A 15,787-nucleotide genomic window follows, 5' to 3' on the forward strand; every position below is an offset into this window, starting at 1 on the left:
GTGTGTGTGTGTGTGTGTGTGTGTGTGTGTGTGTGTGTGTGTGTGTGTGTGTGTGTGTGTGTGTGTGTGTGTGTGTGTGTGTGTGTGTGTGTGTGTGTGTGTGTGTGTGTGTGTGTGTGTGTGTGTGTGTGTGTGTGTGTGTCACAGGACAGGAGGAGAGCGGGATACACAGAGAAAGGGAGGGGTGTGTGCGTGTGCAGCTATAAACTATATGAGGACAATGAGGGCAGAGAAAAGGAATGACATCTCCAGCCTCTGGCCACAGTATGATAAGCCAGAGACAGCAACACCAGGAATGAGAACTGGAAGACAGGCAGAAGAGTCAGCAACAGTACAAAAGGCAGCAAACACAAAAAGGAGAGAGAGAAAAAAAAAGCAGGCAAAGAGCAAGAAAGAGAGAGAGAGAGACAAAGAAAGTGCGAGAGTGAAAAGACAGCCTGGTTTATGTTCTGCACAGACAGTATACAGGCATTCAGGGAAAAAGGGAAAGATATAAACAAATACATATATACACATATACAAAGATAGAATAAGAAAGCATTAGAAAGAAGAAAGAGGAGATAAGAGGCAGGAAGGAAAATGAATATAAGGGGGAGAAAGGGACGAGTAAATAAGGGAAATAAGGGAAAGGAAAGGAAGAGGAGATAAGGGGATGAAAGGGAAGGAAGGAGCACTTAAGGCAAAGGGAAGCAGAAGGTGAGATTATGGGAAAGAAGAAAAGTCAATAGAGGATAAAATGAAGGAACCAGAAAGGGATATAAGGGGAAGGAAGGGGAAGGAAGGGAAGAGGAAATAAGGTGAAGGAAGGGAAGGGGAAGAAAGGGAAGGGGAGATAAGGGGAAGGAATGGAATGGGAGATAAGGGGAAGAAAGGGAAGGGGAGATAAGGGGAAGGAATGGAATGGGAGATAAGGGGAAGAAAGGGAGGGGGAGATAAGGGGAAGGAAGGGAAGAGGATGTAAGGGGAAGGAAGGGAAGAGGATGTAAGGGGAAGGAAGGAAAGAGGATGTAAGGGGAAGGAAGGAAAGAGGATGTAAGGGGAAGGAAGGAAAGAGGATGTAAGGGGAAGGAAGGGAAGAGGATGTAAGGGGAAGGAAGGAAAGAGGATGTAAGGGGAAGGAAGGGAAGAGGATGTAAGGGGAAGGAAGGAAAGAGGATGTAAGGGGGAGGAAGGGAAGAGGATGTAAGGGGAAGGAAGGGAAGAGGATGTAAGGGGAAGGAAGGGAAGAGGCTGTAAGAGTAAGGAAGGGAAGAGGCTGTAAGGGTAAGGAAGGAAAGAGGTTGTAAGGGTAAGGAAGGAAAGAGGTTGTAAGGGAAGAGGATGTAAGGGGAAGGAAGGAAAGAGGATGTAAGGGGAAAGAAGGGAAGAGGATGTAAGGGGATGTAAGGGAAGAGGATGTAAGGGGAAGAAAGAGGATGTAAAGGGAAGGAAGGGAAGAGGATGTAAGGAGAAGGAAAGGAAGAGGGTGTAAGGGGAAGAAGGGAAGAGGATGTAAGGGGAAGGAGGGAAGAGGATGTAAGTGGAAGGAAGGGAAGATGATGTAGGGGGAGGTAAGGGAAGATGATGTAGGGGGAGGTAAGGGAAGAGGATGTAGGGGGAGGTAAGGGAAGAGGATGTAAGGGGAAGTAAGGGAAGAGGATGTAAGGGGAAGTAAGGGAAGAGGATGTAAGGGGAAGTAAGGGAAGAGGATGTAAGGGGAAGGAAGGGAAGAGGATGTAAGGGAAGAGGATGTAAGGAGAAGGAAAGGAAGAGGGTGTAAGGGGAAGAAGGGAAGAGGATGTAAGTGGAAGGAAGGGAAGAGGATGTATGGGGAGGAAGGGAAGAGGATGTAAGGGAAGAGGATGTAAGGGGAAGGAAGGGAAGAGGATGTAAGGGGAAGGAAGGGAAGAGGATGTAAGGAGAAGGAAAGGAAGAGGGTGTAAGGAGAAGGAAAGGAAGAGGGTGTAAGGGGGAGGAAGGGAAGAGGATGTAAGGGGAAGGAAGGGAAGAGGATGTATGGGGAGGAAGGGAAGAGGATGTAAGGGAAGAGGATGTAAGGGGAAGGAAGGGAAGAGGATGTAAGGGAAGGAAGGGAAGAGGATGTAAGGAGAAGGAAGGGAAGAGGATGTAAGGGGAAGGAAGGGAAGAGGATGTAAGGGGAAGGAAGGGAAGAGGATGTAAGGGGAAGGAAGGGAAGAGGATGTAAGGGGAAGGAAGGAGGAAGGAAGGGAAGAGGATGTAAGGGGAAGGAAGGGAAGAGGATGTAAGGGGAAGGAAGGGAAGAGGATGTAAGGGGAAGGAAGAGAAGAGGATGTAAGGGGAAGGAAGGGAAGAGGATGTAAGGGGAAGGAAGGGAAGAGGATGTAAGGGGAAGGAAGGGAAGAGGATGTAAGGGAAGAGGATGTAAGGAGAAGGAAAGGAAGAGGGTGTAAGGGGAAGAAGAGAAGAGGATGTAAGGGGAAGGAGGGAAGAGGATGTAAGTGGAAGGAAGGGAAGAGGATGTAGGGGGAGGAAGGGAAGAGGATGTAAGGGGAAGTAAGGGAAGAGGATGTAAGGGGAAGTAAGGGAAGAGGATGTAAGGAGAAGGAAATGAAGAGGATGTAAGGGGAAGGAAGGGAAGAGGATGTAAGGGGAAGGAAGGGAAGATGATGTAAGGGGAAGGAAGGAAAGAGGAGATAAGGGGAAGGAAGAGAGATAAGGTGTGGGAAAGAGCAATTAAGGCAAAGGGAAGCAGAAGGAGAGACAAGGGGAAGGTAGGTAAAGGGCTAGGGAAGGGAAAGTATGGGGAAAGCATAGAGATGAAGGAAAAATAAAACAACTATGCGATACAGTATTAGGAAAGAGAAAGAAGTGAAGCCATGATGTCAGTGAGAGACGACATGTAATGGGAGAGGGACAGACAGTACATTTAACAGTCACATTAGCTCACATTTAATTTTTTTGTAATTCTCTTAAAGAGGATTGGACATATTATGAGAAGTCAGTTAAAGTGAACACGTCTTTATTGAAGGCCCAATAGCGGAGAGAGGCAGAATGATGGGTAGCGGGGACACACACTAGCACACTGCAGCCAGGGATAGGAGGCTCTCTTACTCTTGTAGTTCCAGTGTATGCTGGTGACCTGGATCTCCTGAGTGGGGATGTACTCCTCTACAAACTTCTTCCCCTGCAGCCGATGCCAAAGAGTGGTCTTCCCCGTGTTCCTGTCCCCTCGAATGACTATCTTCACTGGAAAACAGAAGACATCAAAGACATCAGGCACAGCTCAGACATACGTACCAATGCATCTCCAACTTCTCTGGGTTCACTAGGAGGTTAGGTTCTGGGACGGTTAAGTGTCCCCCTTCAGTGATGTACAGAAGAAGCTAGAGGCACACAAAATAAGCTACAAAGTACATATAAGTGTGTAACAAGACACATGCCCAGGGGCCTAACAATAGCTCCTACTATTGTGCGGAAATAAGGGGGGAGGGGCTGTGCAGGCCAGTTCCTCCTCCCTCTTCCCAATCACATGCAGAGTGGCACAGCTGAGCTCTGCGTAAATATACCAGTACTTACCTAGTCTCATTGTGACTCCTCCCAGCAGCCACTTGCTCTATTCTGCCCCCTCTGGCTCCTAATTACATGACATGCATGTGGTCTCCCCCTCCTCCTCCCAGTAGCCACTTGCTCTATGCTGCCCCCTCTGGCTCCTAATTACATGACATGCATGTGGTCTCCTCCTCCTCCTCCCAGTAGCCACTTGCTCTATGCTGCCCCCTCTGGCTCCTAATTACATGACATGCATGTGGTCTCCTCCTCCTCCTCCCAGTAGCCACTTGCTCTATGCTGCCCCCTCTGGCTCCTAATTAATGACATGCATGTAATTCACTAAACTCACTCCACTCCATCTACCTCTGCATGGGGGACAGAACGTTTGTTTACTGAAAGTACCAAAGCTAATGAAAATAATGCCTCCTCTCCTAGAACGCTCTGAGAGAACTCTGCATAGCTAAAAGCCTAGGCTAAGCATCACTGGGTGGGCTGGGCTACATACAATAAACAGAATATATAGATATAGGAAGTGTTTCTGTTGCTGAAACCAGGAAAATTACCATAAAAGTGAGTATTCTGAATAATTTACTGCGTTCTACTACATCACTACAGGGCCTCTTAAAGGAATTATCAGCTAAAATTAAAAAAAAAAAAATTTACTTTACTCACCTGGAGCTTTCTCCAGCCCCTTGCAGCCGACTGTCCCACGCTGACCGCTCCCCTCTCCGCCGCTGTCCCAGGCTCCCCGCACAGGGGCAGAGGCCAACCTCGAGGTCATCCTTACTGCGCCTACACAGTAAGCCGTGGACAACGTGGGCTTGATAGACAGCAGCGCTTCACGCAGGCGCAGTAAGGACGACTTTGAGGTCGGCCACTGCACCGTGTGCGGAGACCGGGATGGTGGCGGAGAGCAGTCAGCGTGGGACAGTCGACTGCGAGGGGCTGGAGAAAGCCCCAGGCGAGTAAAGCAGATTTTTTTTGTTATTTTAGCTGATGATTCCTTTAATAATAATGCATAATTGGTATGTGCAGTGGGAATAGTATATAGCACTTTCCTGTACTCTTATTTTCAGGGTTAAATATGATCTCTGAAGTTGATACAGCAGTCACAGTGTGATGCAAGATCTGGTTCATTCAGCTTTCAACAAAAATAAATACTGTAAGTAGCTTTGAGGATTTTAGCACTCTGGTTGTTCACAGGAATGGTTTGCTCAACCAGGAGAGCCATGGCTGCATTCCACTGCCATTCAGTGTACACATTTGCATATATGAAACCCTGGTGTATTAAAGTGGATCCGAGATGAACTTTTACTCCTTGCATAATTGTGTTCCTTACATATAGTTTATAGGGCATTCCTCAAGCCAAATACTTGTTTTGTTTTAATACCCTAATTTCCTATAAACTAAACAAACCACACCCACAGCTTCTCCGGAGTGCCTTGGCGCTTGCAAGGGATTGTGGGATTTCAGTCTGGGCAGGTGAAAAAGGTGTTACTAGCTATAGATTTCAGAGGCAGAGTTTTCACAATCTGAGAGCTGCAGTGCAGATACAGATCAGTTGCCTGTGTAATGGAGGAGATAAGAGTGGAGTTTTCACAGAATATGCAGATTAGCATGCCTAGATACGGATAAGCTTGCCTGTGTGTGTAATTGTGTAATAGTGACAAGCAGAAAACATGTCTGCTCCCATTGTATCACAGGAAAAAATATTAATATACTGTTGAAGCTGTTTGAAGATAGATTTGCTGTGTAAACTATCTAAACTTTAGATAAGATATATAGACAAGTCACTTGTTATATTTAGTTTTTCATCTCGGATCCGCTTTAACTCTTACAACATATGCACGTTCTAAGGACAGTAGACTTAGTACTCTATGTACCCGTGTTTATCTCGTCATGTCACATACGCTTTAAATCTCCAAGCTACACAGCTAAAGGGAAAACTGTCTGACCTGTCTGAAAGCTAGCAGTATGGCGATGACATAAGCGTGGGTATCTGTTATCACTGGCTTAAAGCAAACCTGAAGCGATAATAAACTGATGAGATAGTGGGTGAGATTTATCTACGCATTACCGACAGTTTTTTCTTCTAAAACGGTTCTAACCAGCAGAAGAACAGTTCTGAATGATAGTAAGAAACTTCCCAAAGCCTATGTAATAGCGGCAGTTTAGTGTGGATTTCTAGAGCTGCACAGTTAAGAAAAGTGCACAGTTAAGAAAAGTACAAATCCATTCCTTAACTGCTGCAGATTAAGAAGTGCTCATTAGCAGTTCTTCAGATAGTGCAGGCTAGATGTGATTTGTGGAGGGCTCCTCCCCCCTCACTCAGAGCCTGCTGACAGCAGGTGTGTTGGTTACCTCAGCAACAGCAATTGCACTCACACACTGCACTGCCTGAGAGACCTTCCTAGCCCCTTCTATTCCTTACGGTTTAAGAAGGAATCTGCACTAGCTAGTGATTTCTTAGGATGTCTGAGACAGTTCTGCACGGATTTCTAAAAACCTACTAATATTTTGTCTCAGACACTCTTGATAAATCTGGCCCAGTGAATTGTATGAGTAGCACAGTTAAAGAGTAACTGTCGGGCATAAAATCAAAAATCAATTCTTTATTTTTGTCTGGTAAACACGTAATAAGGATGCTAACCAGGCAATCCAAAAGTTAAAATCTCTATTACCTTTCTTGTTGATAAATTATTCTCCAGTTTACCTGACTCTTATTTGGTACGCAGAAAATTTGGTACACAAAAGAGAAGATGCAGGGCATGCTGGATTGTCTTTTTTTGCTTCTCTACTTCCCCTCAGACTTAACTAATGCAGCCTGATTGGCTGAAGCCTCTTTCCCTCCTGGTTTCCCCTACCACACCTCTGTTCCTCTCTGATTGGCCAAAATTTCTCAGGCTGAAACAATGCACATTATATAGTAAAGGGCGGGCAAATCAGGCAGAGGAGACTAAGGGCAGATATTACATCACGACTGGCTTCAAAATAGCCACAGTAAATATGAAAACTGTCTAGAATAGGATTCTCTACTTTTCCTTTAAAAAAATTCACAGGAATCATAACGTGGACAGTGCAATACATATGTTATGTAAGTAGAGCAAGTACCGTATTTATCTTCTTCTATATTTGTTTTTTTTTCCAGAGATAGTATGGCTGACAGCTCCTCTTTAAAGGAACTCTATCAAACCATGTGTTCTAAAATGACAGTGTACAAATAATGTCTAAGTAGCTGTGTAAACATTGTCCTACTTTTCATGTTAAATATCAGAGGCAAAAGCTGTAATTCATTATGTGCAGATCTTAGCTAAGTTTGGAATGTCTCATTTGCAGAGGTATGAATCTCTGCAGTCTGACATGCTAAGAACGGTGTATTATTGAAGCAGATTTGAAAACAGGTATCAGGTTTCACACACTACAGTATTACAAATATTTATGTTGCACATAAGATACATTTCCTCTGCTCTCTGTGAGAGAAAGCGCTGCCTGTCTCTGACTGAGCTCTCTGCACACATAGGGTTAATGGTGCACCGTGAAGGGAATCTCCCCTCCCCTCATGGCTGAGTCTGTGGTCAGAATTTCAGCAGACTGCCCTCAGAAAAGTGTGAAAGGGATTAGATAACAGTAAACAGGATTCAGATGTTTACAACAACACTTAGCAGCACTTCCCAAACATTTCCTATCTCAATTGAAAAAAAAAAAAAAACCTGTCAATCGATAGTGTCCCTTTAAGAAATAGAACATTAGTAGCAAATTAAAAAAAAGTCTTGTGTTGTTTGCCAGTACAAGAAGAGTTAAAATAAACCTTTAAAAAAGTAAAAAAAAAAAATCTATGCAAAAAAGCGTCTCTGAGCTCTTCGACCCGCTAATACAGTCCTGATTTTTAAAGCACTTACATAACCAATAAAACGTGAGAGACAACTATGAGAAGGTTTTACAGCAGGAAAGTTCAAAGGCTTATTATTTCTGCCTTGTTTTATAGCTTAACATACAGAGTGTGGTTTCTAAACTGCAAATGTCACAGAACGATGCAATGTTATTAAAAAAAAAAAAAAAAAAAAAAACCTGTATAACTGAAAATGAAGCTCAGCTCGTCCAGAACGCTAGGGAGGTTAAGGACCACAGGCTTACACCCCGCTAGTGACCAGGCAATTTTTTTACAATTGAGTGCTCTGCAGCTTTAAAGAGAACCTGAACTGAAAAGTCAAAATAAACCTAAACATATCATATTTGCCTCCTGTGTAGTCTCCTCATCAATCTCTTTCTCCTCTCCTGCGTCCCATTTGTCCACTGTAATCAACTGAATTTTCTGTCCTCCATTTTGAAAATGGCCATTACCCCCTAACAGCTTCCTGGTCAGCACACTGTTCAACTGTTATATCGCCTACTTGAGCCATAGGGAAACATGGACATTGCCTTGCACATTCATTTGTAACTGACAACAGTTGATATATAACTGACAGCAACTGCTATATTTCAAGTCTGACAAAATATTGTCAGAATTGGAAGGGATCACTGTAAAGCAGGGCTGTGGAGTCGGTCCAAAAATCCACCACCTGACTCCGACTACTCAGTTTAGGATTCCTCCGACTCCGACTCCTAATTTGCATATTACAATTTTGTTGATTAACAGTATGTAACGTGAAATTTGTCTCTTAACTGCCAACGCTTAGGAATTTTACAAGACAACTGAAGTGAGAAGGATATGTAGACTACTATATTTATTCCCTTTAGACTAAAACTAGTCCTTGGTAAGAGTACTTGTAAAAGGTACAGACCGGAACAAAGAACATCTATCAGGCCCTAGGCAATGAAACTGTGGGTACATGTAAGAGTGATGTGCAGATACTCTGCAGGGGAATGAGGAGATTCTTCCTCTATTACACATTCTTCATGCACAATCTGAACAAGGTTTATGGGTGACAGACAACACCTCTCTGTTCAATGTGCACAACATTCTCAGTGGATTCCCTGCAGCTCTGTGGGAAGTGCATATGTAGAGTATAGTACTACTATGTAATAAAGTAAACCTGAGACAGATGAAATTAAAGTTTTATACATACCTGGGGCTTCCTCCAGCCCCCTTCAGGCAAATCAGTCCCTCGCTGTCCTCCTCCGCCACCTGGATCTTCTGCTATGAGTCCAGGTACTTGAGCCAGTCTGGTGTAGTGCGCATGCACACACTCCGCCGCCAGGAGCGTACTACACCTGTGCAGCACTATTGTGCAGGTGCAGAACGCTCCAGGCTGTGGAAGTGGCACGTAGCCAGACTGCTCTGACTGGCTCAAGTACCAGGACTCATAGCAGAAGATCCAGGTGGCGGAGGAGGACAGCGAGGGACTGAATGGCCTGAAGGGGGCTGGAGGAAGCCCCAGGTATGTATAAAGCTTTTCGTTTAATTCGCCTCAGGTACCCTTTAATTCATAGTCACCAAACCAAATTTTAACATATCAAATTATTTGATTTCATCAGCAAAGGAGTGCATACATTTGCATAAATCAGCATCAGTGCAGAATTATTTCCATCTCATTGACCATCTCTATTAGTGACACAGCTACACATCAGGCTTTATTCTTACAGCATAGATGTTATTTAGTATATATAAGAGATTACTGTGTACACATCATATATACAGTCACAATCAGATATGTATATCTGACTTTAAAAATACGGGGACTGCTTTATTGAAGCAGCACAAGTAACTAATTTTAATTGGTTTATTTCATTTTTGTGGACTAAGCACAGCTATTACTGTATATACTGTATTTTTAATGACTATTATCTGAGAAATGGAACATTTTATCATATTTTCTATTTTAATTACAGTTACAAATTCATTAGGAGTCGGAGCATTTTTTCCCGACTCCAGGCACCCAAAATTGCTCCGACTCCACAGTCCTGCTGTAAAGGTGGCCATACACTTATAGATTTGCAGCAGATCTGACCATTAGCTAGATTTCTGTCAGATGCCTGTCAAGTCCAATCTGACAGGAATCTATCTGATGTGTGCCACACACTAGGAACAGATTTTCAGAATGAAATTATTGGAAATCGATCTAAATGCATTATTGGACCATTAGATACAATGCAACTCTATGGGCCATTGATCTGCTACCAGCAGACCGATCTAGATCTTCCATCCTGTCAGATAGATCAAATCCATTGAATGGGGTATTTGATAAAATCGATTTCTGATCTGTCGATTCTATATATCGATCGATGGCTGAAATCGACCCAGTGTATGGGCCCCTTAAAGTGGATCCAAGATGAACTTTTACTCATTGTATAATTGTGTTCCTTTCATATAGTTTATAAGGCCTAAAGCCAAATACTTTTTTGTTTTTGTTTTAACACTCTAATTCCCTATAAACTAAACAAGCCTCACCCACAGTTTTTCAGAGAGCCTTGGCATTTTCAGACAGTAGCAAGGGCTTATGGGAGCTCAGTCTGGGCAGGAGGAGGGGGAGGTATTACCAGCCAGAGATTTCAGAGGCAGAGGGGAGGAGGGAGGAGGAGGGGTATTAGGTTTTTTTCACAGGCTGAGTGCTGAAGACGCAGATAAGCCTGCCTCTGTGTAATGTTTACAAACAACATGGCTGCTGTCATTGTATCACAGGAAAAAAATAATCATATTCTATTGAAGCTGTTTGCAGCTAGATTTGCTGTGTAAACGATCTAAACTTTAGATAAGATATATAGACAAGTTACTTGTTATAGTTAGTTTTTCATCTCGGATCCGCTTTAAGAAGCAAATGGTGAGCCTCTGATAGGAACTGACGGCGAGGTAGTATGTTATATTTATTTGCAGCTACGTCATGTGTTTGTTTTAAATCATTTTACTTGCTTCAGGTTCCCTTTAACAGCACGCTGCAGAGCCATACAACTCAGCACAGAAATGGATCTGCCTCCCTTTTGTTGCCACCAACAAAGCTTTCTGTAGGTGGCATCTGATTGCTGCTGCAAAGTAAATTTTTCTTTTTATAAAATTTTGTTATTTTTCTTCTACTTACAGCCCCCCCCCCCCTTTCAATCGCGAGCTAGCAGGCTGCTCCACAACTAAAGCGGGGAAGTGCGTGCGATCCCCGCTAGTCTCCGCCCAACGCTCTTGACATTGCAACTTTCACAACGCCTATCTGCCTTAGGCAGTCGGGAAGGGGTTAAAGAGGAACTTTACTGAAAGATAGCAGAAGGGGGGAAAACAATTGATACATCCCAAAATCAGAAGTTAAAAAACAGAAGATGAAGGAATGATTGATATTCGCCATGTAATTAGTTCATGTGGTGAGCGTATAGAGGAAGGTACTGCTTGCTTGTAAGTTGGAAGCCGGCGTCATTTACCAAATTGCAATAAGGTTCACAGACAGGAAACTGTCAGGACCGTGGCCATGACATCACACTGTGGGAGGGGTTTCACCACATTATCAGCCATACAGACTCCCCTGATGATCTATTTGAGAAAAGGTAAAGATTTGTCATGGGAAAGGGGGTATCAGCTACTGACTGGGATGAAGTTCAGTCCTGGGTGAAAGTTCCTCTTCCAGCACTGATGTCCATTGCGGAGGTACCAGTGTGGTGAATTCCGCTTCATTGCCACTGACAGTCATCAGACAAACCGCTACATTCAGTTTTACAGCTGTTGACAAAGCCATTGATGTGTTCTATTTATCCAGCAGTGTTTTAAGAAAAAAGCAATAGCAGGATTTAACAATTGTAATAATATCACATCCTGAGTGCTGAATGACATTCTGTAAAGATAAGAGGCCAGTTAACATGAAAACTAGTAATTCAGGTCTGTCCAAAGGAGAATAATGCAGCCTTCCTCTGTAGACTCTGTGGCCTGGATAAGTGGGAACCTTCACAGAGACTCGGATCTGGTTACACGGACGTTGCTACTCCAGGTCTCTGGGAGTCGATGTAGAAAAATGTTATACCTACGTATGTGTACAGCTATAACCAGCTAGTTTGTCATCTCTTGCATTTGCCTTCAGAAGTTGCTGATGATCTACCAGTCACAATGCAGACGCCAAACTGTCAGCAATCACAAGTAGTCTCATACTCTGTTTATGGTTTTTAAGCAAGCTGGGATTGCAATACTCAGCGCCCAACAAAGCTACAGGAGGCCCCAAACATAGCTGGGAACATACTACAGGAGGCCCCAGACAAAAGCTACAGGAGGCCCCAGACAAAGTTACAGGAGGCCACAAACAAAGCTGGGAACATACTACAGGAGGCCCCAGACAAAGCTGCAGGAGGCCCCAAACAAAGCTGGGATCATACTACAGGAGGACCAAAACAAAGCTGGGAACATACTACAGGAGGCCCCAGACAAAGCTAAAGGAGGCCCCAAACAAAGCTGGGAACATACTACAGGAGGACCAAAACAAAGCTGGGAACATACTACAGGAGGCCCCAGACAAAGCTAAAGGAGGCCCCAAACAAAGCTGGGATCATACTACAGGAGGACCAAAACAAAGCTGGGAACATACTACAGGAGGACCAAAACAAAGCTGGGAACATACTACAGGAGGCCCCAGACAAAGCTAAAGGAGGCCCCAAACAAAGCTGGGATCATACTACAGGAGGACCAAAACAAAGCTGGGAACATACTACAGGAGGCCCCAGACAACGCTAAAGGAGGCCCCAAACAAAGCTGGGATCATACTACAGGAGGACCAAAACAAAGCTGGGAACATACTACAGGAGGCCCCAGACAAAGCTAAAGGAGGCCCCAAACAAAGTTGGGAACATACTACAGGAGGCCCCAGACAAAGCTACAGGAGGCCCCAAACAAAGCTGGGATCATACTACAGGAGGACCAAAACAAAGCTGGGAACATACTACAGGAGGCCCCAGACAAAGCTGGGAACATACTACAGGAGGCCCCAAACAAAGCTGGGAACATACTACAAGAGGCCCCAGACAAAGCTACAGGAGGCCCCGAAAAAAAAGCTGGGATCATACTACAGGAGGACCAAAACAAAGCTGGGAACATACTACAGGAGGCCCCAAACAAAGCTGGGAACATACTACAAGAGGCCCCAGACAAAGCTACAGGAGGCCCCGAAAAAAAAGCTGGGATCATACTACAGGAGGACCAAAACAAAGCTGGGAACATACTACAGGAGGCCCCAAACAAAGCTGGGAACATACTACAAGAGGCCCCAGACAAAGCTACAGGAGGCCCCGAAAAAAAAGCTGGGATCATACTACAGGAGGACCAAAACAAAGCTGGGAACATACTACAGGAGGCCCCAGACAAAGCTACAGGAGGCCCCAAACAAAGCTGGGATCATACTACAGGAGGACCAAAACAAAGCTGGGAACATACTACAGGAGGCCCCAGACAAAGTTGGGAACATACTACAGGAGGCCCCAGACAAAGCTGGGAACATACTACAGGAGGCCCCAGACAAAGCTAAAGGAGGCCCCAGACAAAGCTAAAGGAGGCCCCAAACAAAGCTGGGAACATACTACAGGAGGCCCCAAACAAAGCTGGGAACATACTACAGGAGGCCCCAAGTAAAGCTGGGAACATACTACAGGAGGCCCCAAGTAAAGCTGGGAACATACAACAGGGGGTGGTCAACAGAGCTGGAAACATACTACAGGGAGGGCAACAAAGCAGGGAACACCATACTCCTTTGACCCTCTTCACACATGACAAAATGTATAGTATATGCAAACTGCGCGTTTCCGAAATTCGTTTTTGTCACACATCTGATGCAAGTCAATGGCATCGCACTTCACATAAAAGATTTTTGCAGAAAAAAAATTGCCTACATGTGCTTTTTTTGGGAACGGACACATGAATCACGTAAGTTGCAAGTCAACATTAAAGTGAACCTTAACCCTGGTACATAAAGTTACACTTTTCCGGGGCTTCCCCGAGCCCCTGCAGCCATCCTGTGCCCACGCCGATCCTCGAGTGTCCTCCGATCCTCACCGCGGCTTAGGACACACAAGGATCGGCTGGCTGCAGGGGGCTTGGGGAAGCCCCGGGTAAGTGAAACTTTTTAATGTACCAGGGTTAAGGTTTACTTTAAAGAGAACCTGTAACTAAAAAAAAGTTCCCCTAGGGGGTACTCACCTCAGGTGGGAGAAGCCTCCGGATCCTATCGAGGCTTCCCCGTCCTCCTGTGTCCCACGGCAGTCTCGCTGTGCCTCTCTGAACAGCGGGGATGTAAATATTTACAGTCCCGTCTCCAGCACAGGCACCGTATCGACTCTCCGCTGGGAGATAGGTGGAGATAGCCGCAAGTCTCCTGCGCCTTCATAATAGAGCGGACCCGACAGAGATCAGCTATTTCCGCCCATCTCCGTGCTGAGAGCCACTATAGCGCCCCCGCTGGAGCCAGGGAAGGTAAATATAGCAAGCCTTGTCGAGCCAGGATTGCCGGAGACTTCGGGGGAGCCAGCGCTGGACTGCCTGCAGCTACAGGGATGGGGAAAGCCTCATTGGGACCCTGAGGCTTCCCCCTCTCAAGGTAAGTACCCGCCAGCAGATGTTCGCATATCAAATGCAAGAATTTGCATACCGTTTTTCCCCTGAAATAAGACATCCCTGAAAATAAGAGCTGGGAGCGCTCGCTGCTCGCCCCCCCCCCCCCCATCGCTGTTGCGGACAATTTACCTCTCCTGCTTCTGCCCCCATTCCCCAGAAAGGCGGAACCCCCTGCAGCTAACTCTGTGCATAATTCAGACCTTAGATCGGCGGTGAAGGCGCAATGAAAAAAAAAACATGCAAAAACGGACAAAAAAAAAAAAAAGAGGAGTGTGAAGGCACCTTTATATGTGTCCAATCATAGAAGGTTCAGCAATATATATAGGAGGTATTTCCTATTTACCATCTGCAGGCTGCGATAAGGCCACTCCCCCCATCCCCCCCAGTGTCACACTGTCTGTACTTAGTGACGCTTGCCAAGTGAATGGGCTCTTGCCAGGTGAATGGGCTCAAAGTGTGGTGGACTGTATCGGTATTTGCTCTGCAGGGTGTGTGCATCAGACTGCGGACGTCACTCATGTCATTCGTAGCAGGAAAAGGTTTTCCACCTCCACATTTAATCTCCTGCTGTGTACACTATCTCTGTTTACCTCTGAGGGGGGCAGGGCCTGTATGAATCATGGCTCACTGCACAGCACAGCAAAAAAATCAGCAACAGCATAACCTTTAAGCTGTGCCTTTTCAAGATGCTTTCACCAACGTGAACGCGTACAAGGATGCGCAGGCGCAGTGGCCCGCCAACTGATCAATCGGCAAAAATGAAACTTAGCTGCGGCGAGGGACCGGAGGATCGGTTTGACGCCGCAGGCACAGGGTGGCTGCAGGGGTTGGTCGAAGAAAAACATTTGTTACAGCTAATAGAAATCCTGCAATAAATGTGTAGTGTGTCTACTGCCAGCTTTTATGAAAGCAGACATAGGGTTAACGGTGATGAACACTACGGAACTTCGTGCGTATTCGCCACCGATTTCCGTATGGTCCAGCAAACCTACCGTCAGTTTCACCTTTTAATGTACAAGAAGCAATTTTTTTCTCCCTTCTTTGCATGCTTCCCCTCTGTTTTGGAACTCCTTACCTCAACAGATCAGGACAGCTCCATCCCTGGACGTGTTTAAATCCAGACTGAAAACCCACCTGTTCAGTTTGGCATTTGCAGAAATATAACTTTTGTTGTGTGAATACTTCATCCTACTACCAATTACTGAATCTGAGAGAGCCTGAGCGCTTTGAGTCCTATGGGAGAAAAGCGCTATAGAAATGTTATTGTATTGTATTCTCTCCTCATCACCCACTCTGAATAGGAAGCATTTCACATAGAGGTGTTACTGGCAAATAGTGCTCTTGGGAGCCAGCAGCATCGGATAACCTCCCTCTCAAAGCCTCCCTCCAAAATTTTTAATTTGACAATAGGAAAATCTCAGTTCTTAATATCTAGAGAAGGTATTATCTCAGACACAAGACAAAGATAGCCACGGGTTTCACAAAACCGGATTATAACTCGTCTAAATTTTAGCATTCTAGCTGCTATGGAAACTGAGTTATTCAGCGTTTTCTGACCACACGTTAACCTATCGATATTTAGTGCCATTTTATTAAGCATTGGTCGCAGGCTACAAATCTGCTCTAGGATTCACTGTAGGCCAATCCATAAAGAAATGGCGAAGGTTATTGATAAACTCATTTTTTTGCCTGTAAAAAGTTTTGCCTACCTTCACCAGGGGGTATACACACCCAGTTTTTAGGGAAAGACAGCCCACAAAGTCAGATTCTATA

The 15,787-nt window shown here is 45.0% G+C and overlaps 1 protein-coding gene across 3 annotated transcripts in view; it reads right to left on the reverse strand.

Moving 5' to 3' along the window:
- The window catches only part of RABL6 (RAB, member RAS oncogene family like 6), an 81,112-nt gene that overhangs the window by 48,643 nt on the left and 16,682 nt on the right, over positions 1 to 15,787 (reverse strand). For all 3 annotated transcript variants that reach the window (XM_068248953.1, XM_068248954.1, XM_068248952.1), the window contains exon 3: positions 3,073 to 3,207. In XM_068248953.1, coding sequence (XP_068105054.1) covers positions 3,073 to 3,207 — 135 coding nt within the window. The remainder of the gene's footprint in view (positions 1 to 3,072; positions 3,208 to 15,787) is intronic.

This window comes from Hyperolius riggenbachi, chromosome 8, assembly GCF_040937935.1.
Source record: "Hyperolius riggenbachi isolate aHypRig1 chromosome 8, aHypRig1.pri, whole genome shotgun sequence".
Taxonomy (NCBI): domain Eukaryota; kingdom Metazoa; phylum Chordata; class Amphibia; order Anura; family Hyperoliidae; genus Hyperolius; species Hyperolius riggenbachi.